The 16,594-nt window shown below is 41.4% G+C and overlaps 1 protein-coding gene across 4 annotated transcripts; it reads left to right on the top strand.

The window, feature by feature from the left end:
• LOC139203849 (rap guanine nucleotide exchange factor 1-like) lies at nucleotides 1-15,962 on the top strand. Of its 4 annotated transcripts, none has more exons than XM_070833741.1 (24): nucleotides 1-198; nucleotides 399-544; nucleotides 1,721-1,917; nucleotides 2,003-2,159; nucleotides 2,752-3,011; nucleotides 5,977-6,082; nucleotides 6,359-6,428; nucleotides 6,934-6,975; nucleotides 7,785-7,907; nucleotides 7,992-8,156; nucleotides 9,464-9,738; nucleotides 10,675-10,724; nucleotides 10,808-10,940; nucleotides 11,020-11,098; nucleotides 11,559-11,643; nucleotides 12,199-12,291; nucleotides 12,712-12,900; nucleotides 12,998-13,082; nucleotides 13,169-13,263; nucleotides 13,523-13,601; nucleotides 14,134-14,235; nucleotides 14,338-14,435; nucleotides 14,648-14,788; nucleotides 14,911-15,962. In XM_070833741.1, the coding sequence occupies exons 1-24, from the start codon at nucleotides 171-173 to the stop codon at nucleotides 15,044-15,046; spliced, it is 2,934 nt and encodes a 977-aa protein (XP_070689842.1). In that variant the 5' UTR covers nucleotides 1-170; the 3' UTR covers nucleotides 15,047-15,962. The 4 variants fall into 4 exon arrangements, with proteins under 4 accessions (XP_070689842.1, XP_070689843.1, XP_070689844.1 ...); XM_070833742.1 differs by having other exon boundaries at nucleotides 7,995-8,156; XM_070833743.1 differs by lacking the exon at nucleotides 6,934-6,975.
• The last annotated feature ends 632 nt before the right edge of the window (nucleotides 15,963-16,594 follow it).

Below are 16,594 nucleotides of genomic sequence, written 5' to 3' on the forward strand. Positions count from 1 at the left end.
GAGAGAGAGACAGGAAGAGAGACACAGACACAGAGAGAGAGCAGAATATGAGCTGTATAACATGAGACCAGAGGATTAAACTGTAGCTCTGCTGATCTGAAGCTACCAGCTCAGCTGTCTGTCTGCCTGTCTGTCTGTCTGTCTGTCTGTCTGTCTGTTCGCCGGCAGTTATGTCCTCCCGGGCTGAGAATAAGACAGGTAAGTTTACCTTCTCCTCTTCCTTCTGTCATATATGCTAACTATTAGCAACCACAGGCTAAAAACACTCATTCCCCATCTGTTTACTTCAGTTTGATGTTTGAATTTGAATTCAATTTATTTTTGTAGTTTGTAGTGATGATGATGATGATGATGATGATGATGATGATGATGATGATGATGAGCCTATTCCTCTCCAGCCTCCCAGTTTGTGTCCCTCACCATGAGGTTGAAGGATAAGCTCCACCCGCAGCGAATCAGACGCTCTGATAGAATCAAACGTACCCCATCACAGAGAGCCAAACCACCTGATCTGGACCTGAGTGAGGTCACACTACAACACAAGGTACACACAACACACACACACACACACACACACACACACACACACACACACACACACACACACAGTATAACAATAATAATAAGTTCCTCTAACTTCCTCCTCCTTTCCATGGACATATGGACATGTAAACTTTGTAGTCTGTGTATGTTATAGTTAAACATATGTCTTTGTACAACCAGCAGGAAGTCACTGCTCCAACCAAGAAATAACCCAGTAATATACACATATTGAGATATCACATGTTAATCAGTTAACTTAATCAGTGGCTCAGGCTAGCTGCTTCCAGTCTTTATGCTAAGCCAAGCTAACCAGCTACTGGCTGTAACCTCACATTTAGCATACAGACATGGGAGTGGTATTAATCTGGGGTTTGGGTTAGAAGGTGAGGGTTTAATATAATCAAACAGACTGCCAAGATTGTGTGATTTTAGAATTAAGTCATAAAATAACAGACTCCACTGGAAATTAAAAACACTGTCATGAAGTCACCCTGATTATTTGGTTTTTGTGGTAAATAGATAAGTGTCATCTGCATAGCAGTGAAAGGTTGTATGTAAGAATAATTTGGCCAAAGAGAGTTTAGAGTTTGTTTAGAGAGAAGAGAACAGGACCTAGGATGGACCCTTGAGGAACCCCAAAAGAGATATCAACTATGAACAATGAAAAATTCCACAAATTGTGAAAGTATGTAGAGAGGGCTGTCCACCAGCTTCTGTGACTCAGTCCAATCTGCTCTTCTTTCATCTTTGTGACAAAGTGCAATTTGTTTCTGGCTTATGGTCCATGTATACCTACAGACCTTGATCTTATAATTTGAGCCCTTCATGATAAAATTAAAGCTCATTTAGTCCTCAAGAGATTCAGAGTGTCTCTAACACAAAGTTAGCAGTTGTTGTAAAAGACAGATTAATCTGAGCAGCAGAGGTGAAGATATCCTGACTGTTCGTCCAAAAACACTGGATCCTACATCTCCCACAATCACCTGGATAATTTCTTTCATCTGAGACTTCCTGCTTGGTAAACAGACGCTTCTGTCAGACGGCACACATCCAGTTGAATACGTGTTATAAATGTTTAAAATCAGCAGCCTGATGATGTCACTATGACATCATCGACATGTGATGGACTCATGGGAAATGTTGTTAATTAAAGCTGAGCGTGCGTTTGTGTGCACAGACGGTGTGTGTGTTAGCGGACCACCAGCGGGCCGTTGTTAGCTCCTTGCAGTACTTCAAAGCACTGGTGGACAGACTGGGAGTGGACAAACTGGTCCTGGACCAGTCTGTGGTGGGCGGTCTGCTGGGCGGGGCGTCCAGTGGAGTCCTGGAGGCGGTCCAGACTCTGGTCCAGCTGGACCCACACCTGCACAACAGGTAGGTGTCACCTGTGTTGACCTTTGACCCTGAACATCAGTGAGTGACGTGTCTCCTGACCTCTCCCTGTCTGTCCTCTCTGCAGTAAGACCATCTCTTCCTGTCTCACTCGTCTCTACCAGTCTGTGGCTCAGCTGATCCGCTGGGCTGATCAGGTGATGCTGCAAGGCGTCTCCCACGACAACAAAGAGTCCGCAGCAAGTGCTACCACGGTGATCCGGGTTGTGTTGGACGGGGTCAAGGTGAGGACAAATGATAGACTGGTGTTTGTGTTCTAGTTTCTGTGAAAGTAGAGATGAAATGGAAGCAACATGCTGACCCGTTCTCGTCTGCCTGACAACAACAGGAGATATTTTGTCTTTTTCATACTGAGCATTAGACCATCCTATTTTGTCCTGTTGTTATTGTCCTAACCTGTGAAGTCTCATCCTTGTCCTCCCGTCCTGTCCTCTTCTGTCTCCTGTCCTGTCTGGATCACTCTTCTTCCTATTGTGCCATCTTGTCCTTTCTGGTCCTGTCTCATCTTATCTTTGCTCGTCTTATCCTGTTTTATTGCCCTTTTTATGTTATCCTCTCCTGTTCATACTGTTATTGTTTCGTTCCATCGTTTTGTCCTGCTCTTAGTGTCCTGTCCTGTAACAAAGAAGCCACAGTGAGCGTCACCAGCATTCTGTCCTGGTCCTCTCTTTGTGGTCTGTCCTATTACTTTGTCATTTTGTTATTGTCCTGTTTCTTCTATCCTGCCTTGTCCTGTCATTTTATTACTGTCCACTGGTATCTCGTCCTGTCCTCTCCATTGTGTCCTGTCTTAGCAGAATGTGTTTTGTCCGTCAGGAACTGGTACGATTGGCTGCTGAGAGACAAGAAGGCCCCGCCCCCTTGACTCCTGTCCACTCACAGCCTGCCGTGGGGCAGCCAGGTGGGCTTGACAACCAGCAGACATCAGACAGGACGTCTACCTGTCTACCTGCAGAGGTGAAGGAAGAGGGGGTGACGGTGGAGAGGAGAGAGGAGGAACTGACAGGTTTGGTTCCTCTCAAACCCCCAATGCCCTTCGTAGAACTCCCCGAGACGCCCACCCCACAGGGACTGAGGTGAGTCGTTAACCCTAAACCTACTTTGTTGACAGCTGTAAAGTTGAAAAGTGGTAAATAACTTGTTCTCCTCAAATGTCTGAGTGAAGATTTAGCTTTTCCTGACTTGTTTAAGTAGGAAAATCACAGGTGGAGTCACTAACAATGGCTGAATTCCATTTAGGTGAGCCGGTTCCAGGGCTTGTATTGTGTAAGTTCACTCACTAACATGTCTTACTGGGACATATGATAGAATGAAGACATGGCTAATGTTATTTACACCAATGCTTATCCTGCTTTGATAAGTCAAAATGTCTGCCATGAAAAGGCTCTATTACAAAGTTTTTAATTATCTAGATAATCTATCTATAATAACCTAAAACCTTCACTAACAACAATGCATGAGGTAATTTACAGCGAGCTAGTTATTATTTGGTCATTATTCTCGTCCTGCATCAACCTGTTGGGGTTCCTTTTGCAATAATGTAATGATCCTGCTTATTACACGGCTTAGTGCTAAAGAAATCAACAATGTGACACAAAATACTGACTTAAAAATTATTGTTTTGATTGAAAATGATTTGACTGTTTCCACTCTCAGAACTGCGCCAATAGCAATGGTCTGTTATACAGAAATAACAGACTGCAGAATGCAGTAACAGACCAATCAGAATCGAGTATTCATCAAAGCAGTGTGCTAAAACAAAATATTATATATGGTTACAGTTCAGCAGCCTTCATGGTCACAATGACAGTGCTAACATATTTACCAGGTACAATATTTACCAAGTTCACCATCTTAGTTTAGCATGTTAGCAAGCTATCATAAGTGAATCAGCAGTAACCACAAAGTACAGCTGAGGCTGATGGGAATGTTATAAACGCTGCAGGTGTTTGGCCATAAACCAACCACCAACATGACCCAACCTGAGGAGAACAGGACAAAGTCCATCCAATAGTTATTGAGATGTTTCAGTACAGAACAAATATCTTGACTGTTGGCTGTGATCAGCTGGTATGAAGAGACAGAGTTTAAATACATGGAAAGGCAACACATTGACATACAAATATATGTGACATGAAGAGCAGCAGGTGCTGAGACTCCAGAGTTCAGCTTAGTCAGACTGGACGGTTTCATGATTTTATTTGTTTTGATGCAGTCATATTTGACATAACTTCACTCTTGGCTCTGTGACTGTGACTGCTGAGGGGAATTCAATTTCAGGCGACTGATGTGACGAGCAAAAATAGAACTGTGGATGAAACAGGAAGTAGCAAGACTGAAGACATTACATGTCACCCTCCCCCCTCCTGTCTCTGCTCTTCCTGTCTCTTTGTTAACTGAGCAACAGCAAGAAGAAGAAGAAAAAGAAGAAGAAGTGACCGTAGCAGTTTCAGCTTCTCTTTGTTTCTTTTCATGGAAACATTTCATGGAACCATTTTACACCATGAAACACTAAAATCCCAGCAGGTCATGTGATATCACGTTCTGCTGCTGTCAAAAACAAAAAGCTGTTGAGTGAAGAAGAACCCAAACAAAGATGGAGGCTGTAAACTGCTCTCCATCTTTATTTGGGTCATAACAATGTTTGTGAAATGACTTCAAACCGGTCCCATTTCCCGAGCTGGGAAGTTGCTCTTCCGACCTCTGTGTGTTCATGAGCTTTTAAGTAATAATGTGGAAACAACATGAACATTGTATAGAAGATGTGTTGTATTTGATTGCTTGGAGCATTTGAACAACACACTGATAACTTAATATTTAAAATTCCTTTACTTGACTTATTATCAGGTTTAAAGCAAACATATTACTTTTCTGATACCTCTAGGTCACTCTACGTGGACATGTCACAGTACAAAACCATAATAAAAGTTAAATGTGAGCAAAAGATGGATATAAAACACGTGAAGTGATACATTTACTTTCATCTTCCAAAGTCTGCAAGTTGCAAACCAAAATCTTCAACTTTCCAAGCAGTTAGGGGCTTAGAGCAGTTAGGGGCTTAGAGCTTTAATTAGTTGGGAACTAAGTTTTCCAATTATCCCAACACTACATGAATGCAACATAAGTTACTGATAGGATGTTAGTCCTATGAGTATTTCCTTGTTCTGCTACTCTATGTTTGTACTTTATCTACAGCTGATGAAAGCATCGGCTTGGGTTTCACATGCTCATGTGTACATTAAAGATTTACTGGTGGCTGTAATCGTTCCTCCTGTCCATACTGACATCTCTTCTCAGTGACTTCAGTGTTGGTGACTGAGGAAAAAATGAGGAAACTGTTCTGTGTGAAAGTATTTCACACGGTTCCACCATCGGTCTGAATTACACAATCAAATGGGTTTCTCCCAAAGCTACAGACTTTTTATTGCAAAATCTCCTCTTTTCGTTTCCTCTGAATGTGTTTCTTTGCAGTCCTGGTGGAGGAATGGTAACACAAAAATGCAATTGGGTACTAAAAATGCAGTAAAGTGTTATATTAACTTTTGCTGAACTCTAAGACGATAACTGGTGATTTTATCCTCCTTTCAATATGGGCAGGCGAATGTTGTTTTAAGAAAAGTTATATATTCATTTTTAATTTGTACATGAAAAATATGAGGGGAAACACCAGAAATTAAAGCAAAAAAAGTTTTCAAAAAGTATTTCACACAGCAGTAGTGGATGGAAACAAGCATTCATTCACATTTCCAGAATTTCCTCTGCAGAATGAGTACTTTTACTTTTGACACTTTAAGTACTTTTTGCTGATTTTGCATACTTTTACATAGTGCTGAACTTTTACTTAGCAGTAGAGTATTTTGTCAGTGTGTCGTTAGTACTTTTACTTAAGTTAAGAATGTGAAGACTTCTTTTGGCACTGTGTAACTTTGATGCTCATTCAGTAGCAGGATGGGCTGTTGGATGTTCTGTTTTTGTGAAAATCTTTATTAAACAGAGATCAGGCTTCATTAATATGTCTGACTGTCTGCCCCCCCCCCCCAGTCCTCCCGCCCTGCCGCCTAAGAAACGCCAATCATCATCAGGCCTCACGCCCTGCAGGGTCGCTATAGTAGCACCAATGAGACGAGAGCCTGAGGTAGACAGACAGGTACGCACCTTTTACTCATACAGACTCAGAAATATACACAGTTTATGTACCAGAATTACATACAGGTTGTCATGGTAACAGTAAAGTCTCTGAAGCTTGAGTGTTCACATCAATGCCACATCAGAACCAGAATCAGATTCAAGCATCACAAAGACTTTTAAACCAGATTCAAACAGGTTTCATCTGTTAAAGATCAGATATGATTTACACAGCAGATGTCGACGTGTTTATGTTTAGTAACGTGTGTGTGTGTGTGTGTGTGTGTGTGTGTTACAGGAGGACGATGAATGCTTAAAGCGTTGCTCTTCTTCGTCTGCAGACTTTGCTGCTGATAACTCACACTGTGGTAACACACACACACACACACACACACACACACACACATGCACACTCTCACCCATACCCTTCCAGTCAGCAGCAGGGTGAAAGTGACATCACTTCTTGTCAGTTGACAGAAACAGGAAGTAGTGTTTGCTGTGTCTTCCTGTGCAAAGCGAGGCATTGAAGTGAGGCTCACTGTTGCCTCCTGCTGGATCAGCACACACACACACAATGAATTATGAGCATTAATCTCGTCATTATTGATATTTCCAAGGGGGGCGGGATGTGTCTTCATCCCTCACTTGTCTAGTGTCAGAGTGACGTTGGTGTAAAAAGGCTGATCAACATGTTGAGTCTCCTTCAATTACAACTCTCACACCGGTTCACAAGCAACATAGATTCACAAGTGCTGACAAGACATGCTGTGGTTTAACTGTCTGAGTATTTAATTTAAGATTAACACTTAAATAAATGTAGGGCTGTATCTGATAACATGTCGTGTTTTCCCCTCACTCGGTTTGGACTAACAGTTACAGGAGCGCATGTTAACGCTGTTCTGTTTGAACCGACAGGTGAGCACAAATCATAGATTTACTAGATTACTAGATCTATGAGATCATATTTATTGTCGTTACCTACAGCAGATTTATGAGAAATCAACTTTCAATTCAAACTATGAAAGGAAAAAAATAGGGGGACAATCGTTTTTCTTGGATTTGACCCATGATTTGCCCACCAGTGTTTTACCCTGTGGTTGTGTTTTGAAGAGGAAAAAAGATCAAATACACCAACAACTCTTTAAAACATGAGGGTTAAAACATGAAAGTGTCCTGAAGCTTGATGAGTGAAACTGTTTATTTATAGAGCTTTTTGGGGTTTTATGCAGCCTGAGAGGAGGACTTCAGTCGCAAACACGACTGAAATAACTCGACGTGTAACAAATAATTAGATGTCTCCTTTAAGTTACAGGTGACATAGTATATATTCATATTATTCAAATACAAAGATGCTACAGTTCAGTCAAAGCCAAGGCAAAGTTAATTTGAAGTCTTATGTTTGAAACTAAATGTCAGTTTGAGGGTCAGTGCATTAACAGAATATACTGCACATTTCCAATTGTTTTGCTGGACACAGACCCTGATTTCATTATAGTTAGTAATTTGATAGGGTAATATATTTATATATGCATATATACATACACATGAAACTGGACAGTGAAATTAATGAACTAACGTTCTCTTTTTTTAAGGCTTTCACTGACTTTTATTATTATTATTCCTCCATTTTATTGTTTGTCAGTTGACTGTGTGAGCTACTGGACACCTGATTTTCCCTTAGTGGATGAATGAAGTATCTATCTATCTTTACATTTGTGTCCCAGAGGAGGATCCAGACTATGACTTCCTCCACACTGACCTCTCCTCCTCCGAGACTCTCCCTCCCCTTCCTCACCCCTCCTCACTCCCCCCCGCCCTGCCAGAGAAGAGACGTCGCAGCACTGCAGGTGAGGATACACCTGAGCTACCTGTCTGTCTGTCTGTCTGTCTGTCTGTCTGTCTGTCTGACGCCTCTCTGCTATTCTGAACAGCAGGAATAGCCAACTCTCAGGCCTCCCCTTCGTTTGGATTTGACCCCACCCCTCAGGAGCAGATCCCCACCCACAGTGATGATGTCATTGGTCCTGATGAGGCGCTGTCCTCCCCTTTGTCCCCCAGCAAGACACCCCCTCCGCTGCCTGAGAAGAAACGACATAGTGAGTATAAACAGAGGTTGTGATACTGACTGATCCATAATCCATCAATAACTGTGTGTTTATTGAGCTGTTTAAAGTCCAGTCCAGTTATTTCCTAAATCGTCTGTTTGATGACAGAAGCGACACAGAGTTTGTACTCATTCTTGAAATCTTTTCTCTAAAACCAAAACAGCACACTGATAAAGACCAACAGCTGGTTCTGTAAATGTACATATGGTTAACTTCCCCCTTCTTATAAATAAAGAGCAGCACACAACAAGAAGCTAAACTTTAACAAGAAGTAAACATTTTAACAAACAAGATTTTTATCTACAAACACAAAACAAAGCTGGAGGAATATGAGGTTACTTTTGTGTCTTTATTATGCAATCAAACATTAAAAGTTTGAAAGTAAAACCTTCAAACTATTGACACTGCAATCCAAAAAAGGTTTTTGTTCGTGGGACCTCTGCTGTCACTCAGATCGATTGGCCAATAGAGACGCATCTTTCAGTGTTTGGATTTGCAAATGAACTTTTGAATTTGCGTCACAAATGTATTTTACTTGCAATAGCATATTTTTTGATTGCAGTGTAGGAAGTTTTGCTCTCAAAGCTATTCTGTTTGATTGCATAATAAAGACACAAAAGTAACCTTATAGATGAAAGGCTCATCTTTTTGCTAAGCAAGGCCAGCAGTTTCCCCCTGCTTCCAGTTTTTGTTTTTGTGCTAAGCTAGGCTAACCTGTACCCAGATCTATCAGGACGCACAGCGATGAAACAGATATCATCTGAAGCATCTGACTGTGGCTCAGTTAAAGTCATTTGTGAAAACAATGCTGCTGGAAGTTTAGTGAGCTAATGAAGCTGGCGAATCATCAGTATACTACCTAGCTGGTAGCAAGCTGACAAAAACCTGCCATGATACCTGATTGATAACCAGACGATAAAGAAAACGGTGAAGTAACATGGACTCCTCATATGACTGCCTACAGCCCTGCAGCAATTTATTCTCAGAGCAGATTTTACAAAACTGGACATATTCCCCCATTTTTGATAATCAAAGTTGACCAAAGTTGAACTTGACACAAAGGTTCTGTGTGAATTTCAGTCACCTTGATGAATGAAAGTGTTGTCTGAAAATAACTAATTTAGGTCCATCATTTTACTGTAAGAGATTCAGATCTGATCAGGCTCTAGACAAATAGTGAGATTGTTCCTTTAAGCAGGGATCAACCTCAGCTCGATTTGTCTTTCTTACACCAGATTTTGTATTTATCTTTGTGTCTCTCCCTCTGCACCTGTCTGTCTCTGTCTGTCTGTGTTCAGTCCATCAGTACCTCCAGTACTGTTCGTCCTACAGTGATCAGTCGGCAGCCATGTTCTACCAGCGACCTTTGACCTCTAGTCAGCGATACACCAGCAGGCAGCGAGACGTGGAGACCACCTACCAGCTCGCACACCTGGAAACAAACCTGGAAACAAACCTGGACACACACCCTGATGTACACCCTGATGCACACCTGGACACACACGCGCCAGACTCCAGCCCCTCACCTGAGCTACATCCTGCTCCAGTTCTACCACTGAAGAAGAAACAACAGGTAAAGACCAGAGATAGACAGACAGGTGATTTCAGCAGACAGTCTATTGTTTTTACACAACAGTGCAACTCTGTTTAACATTAATACTGTTTTCATTCACTGATTTAATCCAGTTGCTTCTATTTTGCAGTTTTTTGATTGGTTGATAAGCTCCCTTCAATGAAACTCTTTCACAGATATTTCCCATTAGGACCAGAAACAGGATGAACTGAGCTGCTGTTAGGCTTTTAATGTGAAACATATGAAGGAAGTGTTGAATTTCGTTGAAGGTACACACAAAAGTGTCAAATATACAGATAAGATATTATTGTCTTGTGTGCAAGATACCAACCTGTAGGAGTAAAATAACTTATGGACACAAGGTACTAACCTGTGGACATGGAACATCATTGCCCACCAATATTATAATGATCATCAGCTGACTCATACTTAATATTCAATAATTTGATGATATGAAAGAACAAATAATTTCTCACCCTGTTAAAACTGGTCTTTGTTGTCAAACTCTCCACGTAGAGAATGAAGAGGACGATAAAGTGACATGAGCCTTTAACCCTGCGGCCATTTTAATTGTGTGTTACAACCTGAGAGAGATTACAGACCTTGTAACTTGAAGGAAGAAGCATGAGATTTTTTTAATTTACTTAAAAAGATTCAATATTTTTTGTGCAACTCAATAAAAGAACAGTTCACAAGCATATGCATTTGTTGCAGAACTCAACACAACAAATTAACACTTCAAGATTTGCAAAACTATGCCAGAGGTCAAGTGTTTGTTACATGTGTGAATGTGAATGCATGCTTGCATAGATGCATTAGTGTCCGTGGCTGCAGCTACTGCAAATTTGCACTTGTTCTTACAATACTGCGATGTGGAGTTAATCGTTTTATTGATCTTTCATCTTTCTTGATTTTGTTTGTTTTTGTCGTCATCAGGATTCAGTTGAAACCAACAATCAGCATGAGGAGAGCCAGAACACAGACAGGTGCCACACACACAAAAACAGACATATTAACACTCACACATACACACAAACACAGTCAGTGACAGTGCTGTGGTGTTCTGCAGTTCCCAGAGTCTCCACCAAGAAGCAGAGAATGGCAGGAGGAGCATGGAGCTGCTGGAGCAGCTGGAGGAGCTGGAGGAGATGTTACTGACCGACCAGCAAGAGATTCTCCGCAGGATCACAATGAAATCTGAGGTAGAGTCCTGACATCTCTGCTAAATACAGTTCATTTGGCTTGCCTCTTCACTCCTAACTGAGCTTTTGTCTGTCTCAGGATGAGGATGGGCCAGACGTGAAAGCAGCCTCTCCTGAGATCCTGTTGGTGTACGCCACAGAGAGTGACGGCAGCAATGGTAGGTCCTCATCTCAGTCCTTACTTTATAAGAAGCCCTCAGACACACAAAAGCATCAAACTGTGCTTGTTTTATCTTGCTCACACTGCACATATCCTTGCTTGGGTAACATACTAACTAACTACAACAAACTAACTTGTGGGCACAGGATACTAACTTGTGAACAAGAGATAATAACTTTTGCGTGCAACAAAGTATTCATCTTGTATTCACAAGCTTATTTACCGTAGTCAACAGCTTTCCAATTTTCCACAATAGAACTTTTCTGTTGGCTTGCCGATAACACTCTGGTGCTCTCTGACTGACCCACCAGAAAAAAAACAACCTGAACTTCAGTTCCTGTTCAAGCAACAACATGATGTTATTCTGAGAAAAGAAAAGAAAATATTTACTTGTTTACAGCGCATATATGTATGTGAACATGTAAAGTAGTAAAATGTGTGTGTCCTTGTGTGTGCAGAACATGACCTGTACCGTGAAGCCTTCCTCTCCACCTACAGGAGCTTCATCAGCCCAAATGATGTCATCAGCAAACTACAGCACAGATATCCTTTCTGAGTCAGTCAGTGCATGTGTTATCAAATTGATAAGATTGAAACACTACCACTGAGTCTTTATTTATTGGTTCATTGACCCTAGACTGTGTATGCATGTAGTACTAAAAACAAGGATTGATACAGTTGAAGAACAAAACCACTCACACACCACTATAAAGTCAGATTGCTGTACATCTGAACTCATAAAAATACTAAAAAATATTTTATCAACAGGAATTCGCATATAGGTACATACAGTATTGCACTAATTGATATAAAGCAAAGATGCAGAGCCTTCAATTAAAACAGATTTAATGGTTTCCAGTATTAAAGATTAGAAAAATGACATAAAGTGCTTTTATATGCAGATGATCTGAAATTTTTTGTTTCAGATTTTCTGCTTTGACCTGTTCTAAAGATCAGTTTGTCCAGGTGTTTCACTTTGTCACCTTGTCAGGATGCGTCTTGTGATGTTCACACACAGTTAGACATGATAAAGAAACACAGCTTGATGAGAGTTTCAGTCCAGGCTTCAGTTTGTTGTGAATCTTTGACCATCAACACATACAGATACCTGTGTGAAAGACATGAACCTGCAGACCTGACAGCTGCCAAGAAGACTTTTCACCTGCTGGTCACAGTGGTCGACGAGCTGTGGTGAGACACAAACACACCCTGAGGCTCTGTTTGTGAAGGCTATTATCTTGCAAGTTTTAATTTTATGTGTCCAGGTTTAAAGATTTCTGTCTCCACCCAAACACAGTGGTGGTGAATGGATTTTAGTCTTTGAAACATGACATTTTATATATTAAACAGCAAGGTGTCTCTCAGAGTTCACTTTTGTCTCAGTCACAAGTATCACAACGTAACTGGAGACAGTTTCTTGGGGACAGCTTTCTACTGAATTGTACTAAGTGTTTATTTAATGCCTATAACATCATAACGTGGACAGAAATTCCTGCAGATTGGAGGCCGTTATAGTGGCACATTATTTAACATGGTGGCACAATCACATATGGAGTGAACATACATTTGGCCATGTTGTACAGGTGTGAATTGTAACGTTTATGTGCACAGTGCAATAGAGCTGGACTCTGATTTGCTGCTGCTGCTGATGGACCTGGTGTTCAGCCTCCTGATTGGTGGAGAGCTTGGACTCGCTCACCAGCTGCGCTCCAACATCCTGTCCAAGATGGAGCAGAAGTGGCAGCTGATTGGCTCTCCTCAGTCACTCCGCCCTCTCGCAGCGAGGGGCGTGGCTGCCAGGTAGTCTCTCTGACCTTTGACCTCTAACCTCTTGAATGATTGACAGTTCTTTGATTCACTCAGACATCAACACATGTCCTCTTTTGTCCTCTTTAAGACCAGGAACTCTTCTCGACTTCAGGACTCAGGATTTAGCTGAACAGTTGACTCTGTTGGACTCTGAGCTGTTCTACAAGATCGAGGTACAAATTTGAGCTTTCGCTTATTCGAGTTTTTCTCTTTTAACTGTCTTCCTGTCTCTTACCTGTCTGTCTCATCTTCTGTCCAGCTTCCAGAGGTGTTGCTGTGGTCTAAAGAGCAGAATGAGGAGAAGAGTCCTAACCTGACGGAGTTCACCCAACACTTCAACAACGTGTCTTTCTGGTAAACACTTACACAACTTCCTGTTTCCATTTACTAACAATAGTCAGTGAATGTGGGGTTCTGTCTACAAACTAGCTCATATAATGTCTACACTGAGTTTCAGGGTATAAATTCTGGTGCTGCCTCCTTGATTTCTCTCCAAAATCTGTGTCTCTCTGTGTCTTTGTCATCTCTACACCATCAATCCAACAAATGCTAAGAGTCATTCTGTTATTTATGAATTGATGATCAGATCACCACTGTGTATGTGTGATTGCAGGGTTCGTTCTGTCATCATTCTTCAGGACAAACAGCAGGACAGAGAGAAACTACTGCTGAAGTTCCTGAAAACTATGAAGGTAAACACACACAGGTAGAGGGCGGGGCCTGGGTGGAGCTCAGGTGGGATGATGCTGCATTTACACAATGTTGAAAGAACATTATTGTTGTTTTGGCTCCCTAAGAGCAAAAAATACCAAACCACTCAAAAATACACTTTTAAAGCAGTTTGAAGACAATGCTCATGTTTGAAATAAGAGTTATGTTTAGCATTTTCTGGCTGCAACTGTAGATAAAGATGATGGAGAGCTGTAAACCCAATGTTTGTGACATTACAGTGACTACAGCCATGTTTTCTATACAGAATAATATTTTATTTGTATATTAGAAAACCAAATTGTTAGAGTGTGTAAGTAGAGCTAGTTTGAAATACTAAGTATTAACTATTAAAGATTAATGTGTTAATGAATTAATAATGGTGTGCTTCTATTTGTTTGCATGTTAACAAATGTAACATGCTAAGTGACCCATGAGGCAACAACATCTGCTTACATGAATGTGTGTGTGCGTGTGTGTGTGTGTGTGTGTGCGTGCGCGTGCGTGTTCTTGCAGCACCTGCGGAAGCTGAACAACTTTAACTCATACCTGTCCATCCTGTCAGCGCTGGACTCTGCCCCCCTGCGACGCCTAGACTGGCAGAGAAGCACAGCTGAGGTCTGTGTGTTTTTTCAATAATTAAACAAAAAAAATTAATTAGATCCTATTAAATGGTCGTTAGTGTGTATGCTAATGAGTTGTGTGTTTATGTGGTTTTAGGCTCTGGAGGAGTACAGCTCTTTGATTGACAGCTCATCATCTTTCAGAGCCTACAGGGCAGCTCTGGCTGAAGTGGAACCTCCCTGTATACCCTACCTGTATGTTAATACCCTACTATTTATATTCTCCCTGTAAAACCCTACATAACCCACTCTACAATACACACCCCACCTCTATATTAAAATCTTGTATGGCCCACGACATATACCCCTTCTGTATGATATATATAGTATATCCTGCCTGTAAGTTTATGCCCTGTATACCCCATGGTACACCTGTCTGTCTCTCTCTAACCTGTCTGTCTGTCCAGGGGTTTGATCCTTCAGGACCTGACCTTTGTCCACCTGGGGAATCCTGACACGTTGATGACACCACAGGGTTCAAAGGTCAACTTCTCTAAACGCTGGCAGCAGTTTAACATCCTGGACACTCTGAGGAGCTACCAGCACAAGTCAGTTACCTGTAGTACTAGTATTAGTACTACTACTACAATTATAATTAGTAGTATTGCAGTGTGTCCTTGTCCATACTCAGTTTCTGAAATAATACCTGTATCTCTCTCTCTTTCTGCAGTTGTTACTCTCTGCAGCCTAATGATGAGATCATATCCTTCTTTAACGACTTCAGCGATCACCTGGCAGAGGAGGCATTGTGGGAACTCTCTCTCAGGCTCCGTCCACGAAATGCCCCGCGAGTCAATCAGAGATGACAGACTAAACCAGGACAAAAACTGGGTTAACCTGTGCAAACCTGGCTTATCACAAGGCTAACCTGATAGTGAGAATCGAGGTGGATAAACCTGGTGTTAACCTGAGCTAAAGTCACTGTAACTTAGACTAAACTGGTACTATTCTGATGCTAATGTGTCACAGAAATAAAAACTAGTCCAAAGCTGTTTGCATACTGAGCTAATTGTGGCTAATTGTGTGCTAACGTGCTAATCTGGACTGGACCTATGAACATATTGAAAGGTCCTTGCCATGTTGAAGTGTACTTTAGCCAGATGTTAGCTAAGGTTAGCATGGGCCTCATATTTCTAAAGAGGCTGGATACAGTGTTGTTGTGCTTCACTATATGGTGAATAGCACATGGTGAAGACGGCATGTTTCTTTGTCTGTGGAACTACGGACTCCATTCCCCAGTGTCCCCCAGTTTCACAGATAGGTGTGGCCAAAGTGGGACACATGATTTTACGACCTCAGGCCAACAAAACCAGTTCACCCCCACTGAACTGTCTCTTTCCCATTGTCTTCTCCTGGAGGAGAGACAACTCTCTTTCCCATTGTCTCCCCTGGAGGAGAGACGTCTGTCCTGAGGAGGACAGACCAGCTCTTTTTCCTGGACCTCTCCTCACAAGAGCAGGCCACCTCCTTCATGGTAGCGACACAAGGTCCTGTTAACTAGAAACTCTGATTTGCAACAAAATGTTCTTCTGGTGTTAAATTAGAACTTTAAATCATTAAGTGTTTCATATGTTTCTCAAACGATGTACAGGTCAGTCTGACCTGACAGACTGGTGTCTCCTCTATTGTTTTAAGAAGCAGATGTAATATCTTGATTGTAAGAAACAGAAAGTTCTTGTTTTCATGTATTCAAAGCAATATCCCAATAAATATTACCACTCACCTGCCTGTCGACTCCTTTCATCTGATTGGCTGAGGTAGAAAACTTTATCGGTAACAGACACAACAATAAACGCAGCGTATTTAATGCCAAAACAATCAGGTAGAGTTTTCAGGTTCCACAGAGTAGAATTAACATTTTGAAAAAAAGGCTCAAGGCTGCTTATGGTCATATGTTTTCAGCCTTTTTCTGCATGCTTTGCTTTAGCAGGAGACAAAGAGCGAGGATGATCTTATGTTGCATACTTTGAGGGTTTCTAGACACACCAGGGTCACGTATTATGTTGAAAAGTACATTTTGCATTATATGGAACCTTTAATCAGCACATCATAAAACCTCTTCAGCATTAAAGACAATCAAGGAAAATATGTCCAATGTCTCTGCTCTTTTTATGAAACCACAAATGCTATAAAACAAATGACAACATTATTAGCAGTCAGGCAACTTCCATGCTATATAAAATTAGTGTACATCTAACAAAAGTACAACTTCATGCGGTCTAAGATCTAATATGCAGCATTGCGCTGTGACAAAGGTTTAGCTGAGTTCAGCTTTGTTTCCTCATCATGATAACACCCTGGGTTGTCACCTCGAATTATGAACAAGGATGGAAGTCAATCAGCAACTGTTTTGA

The sequence above is a fragment of the Pempheris klunzingeri genome, chromosome 7 (genome assembly GCF_042242105.1).
Source record: "Pempheris klunzingeri isolate RE-2024b chromosome 7, fPemKlu1.hap1, whole genome shotgun sequence".
Classification (NCBI taxonomy): Eukaryota; Metazoa; Chordata; class Actinopteri; order Acropomatiformes; family Pempheridae; genus Pempheris; species Pempheris klunzingeri.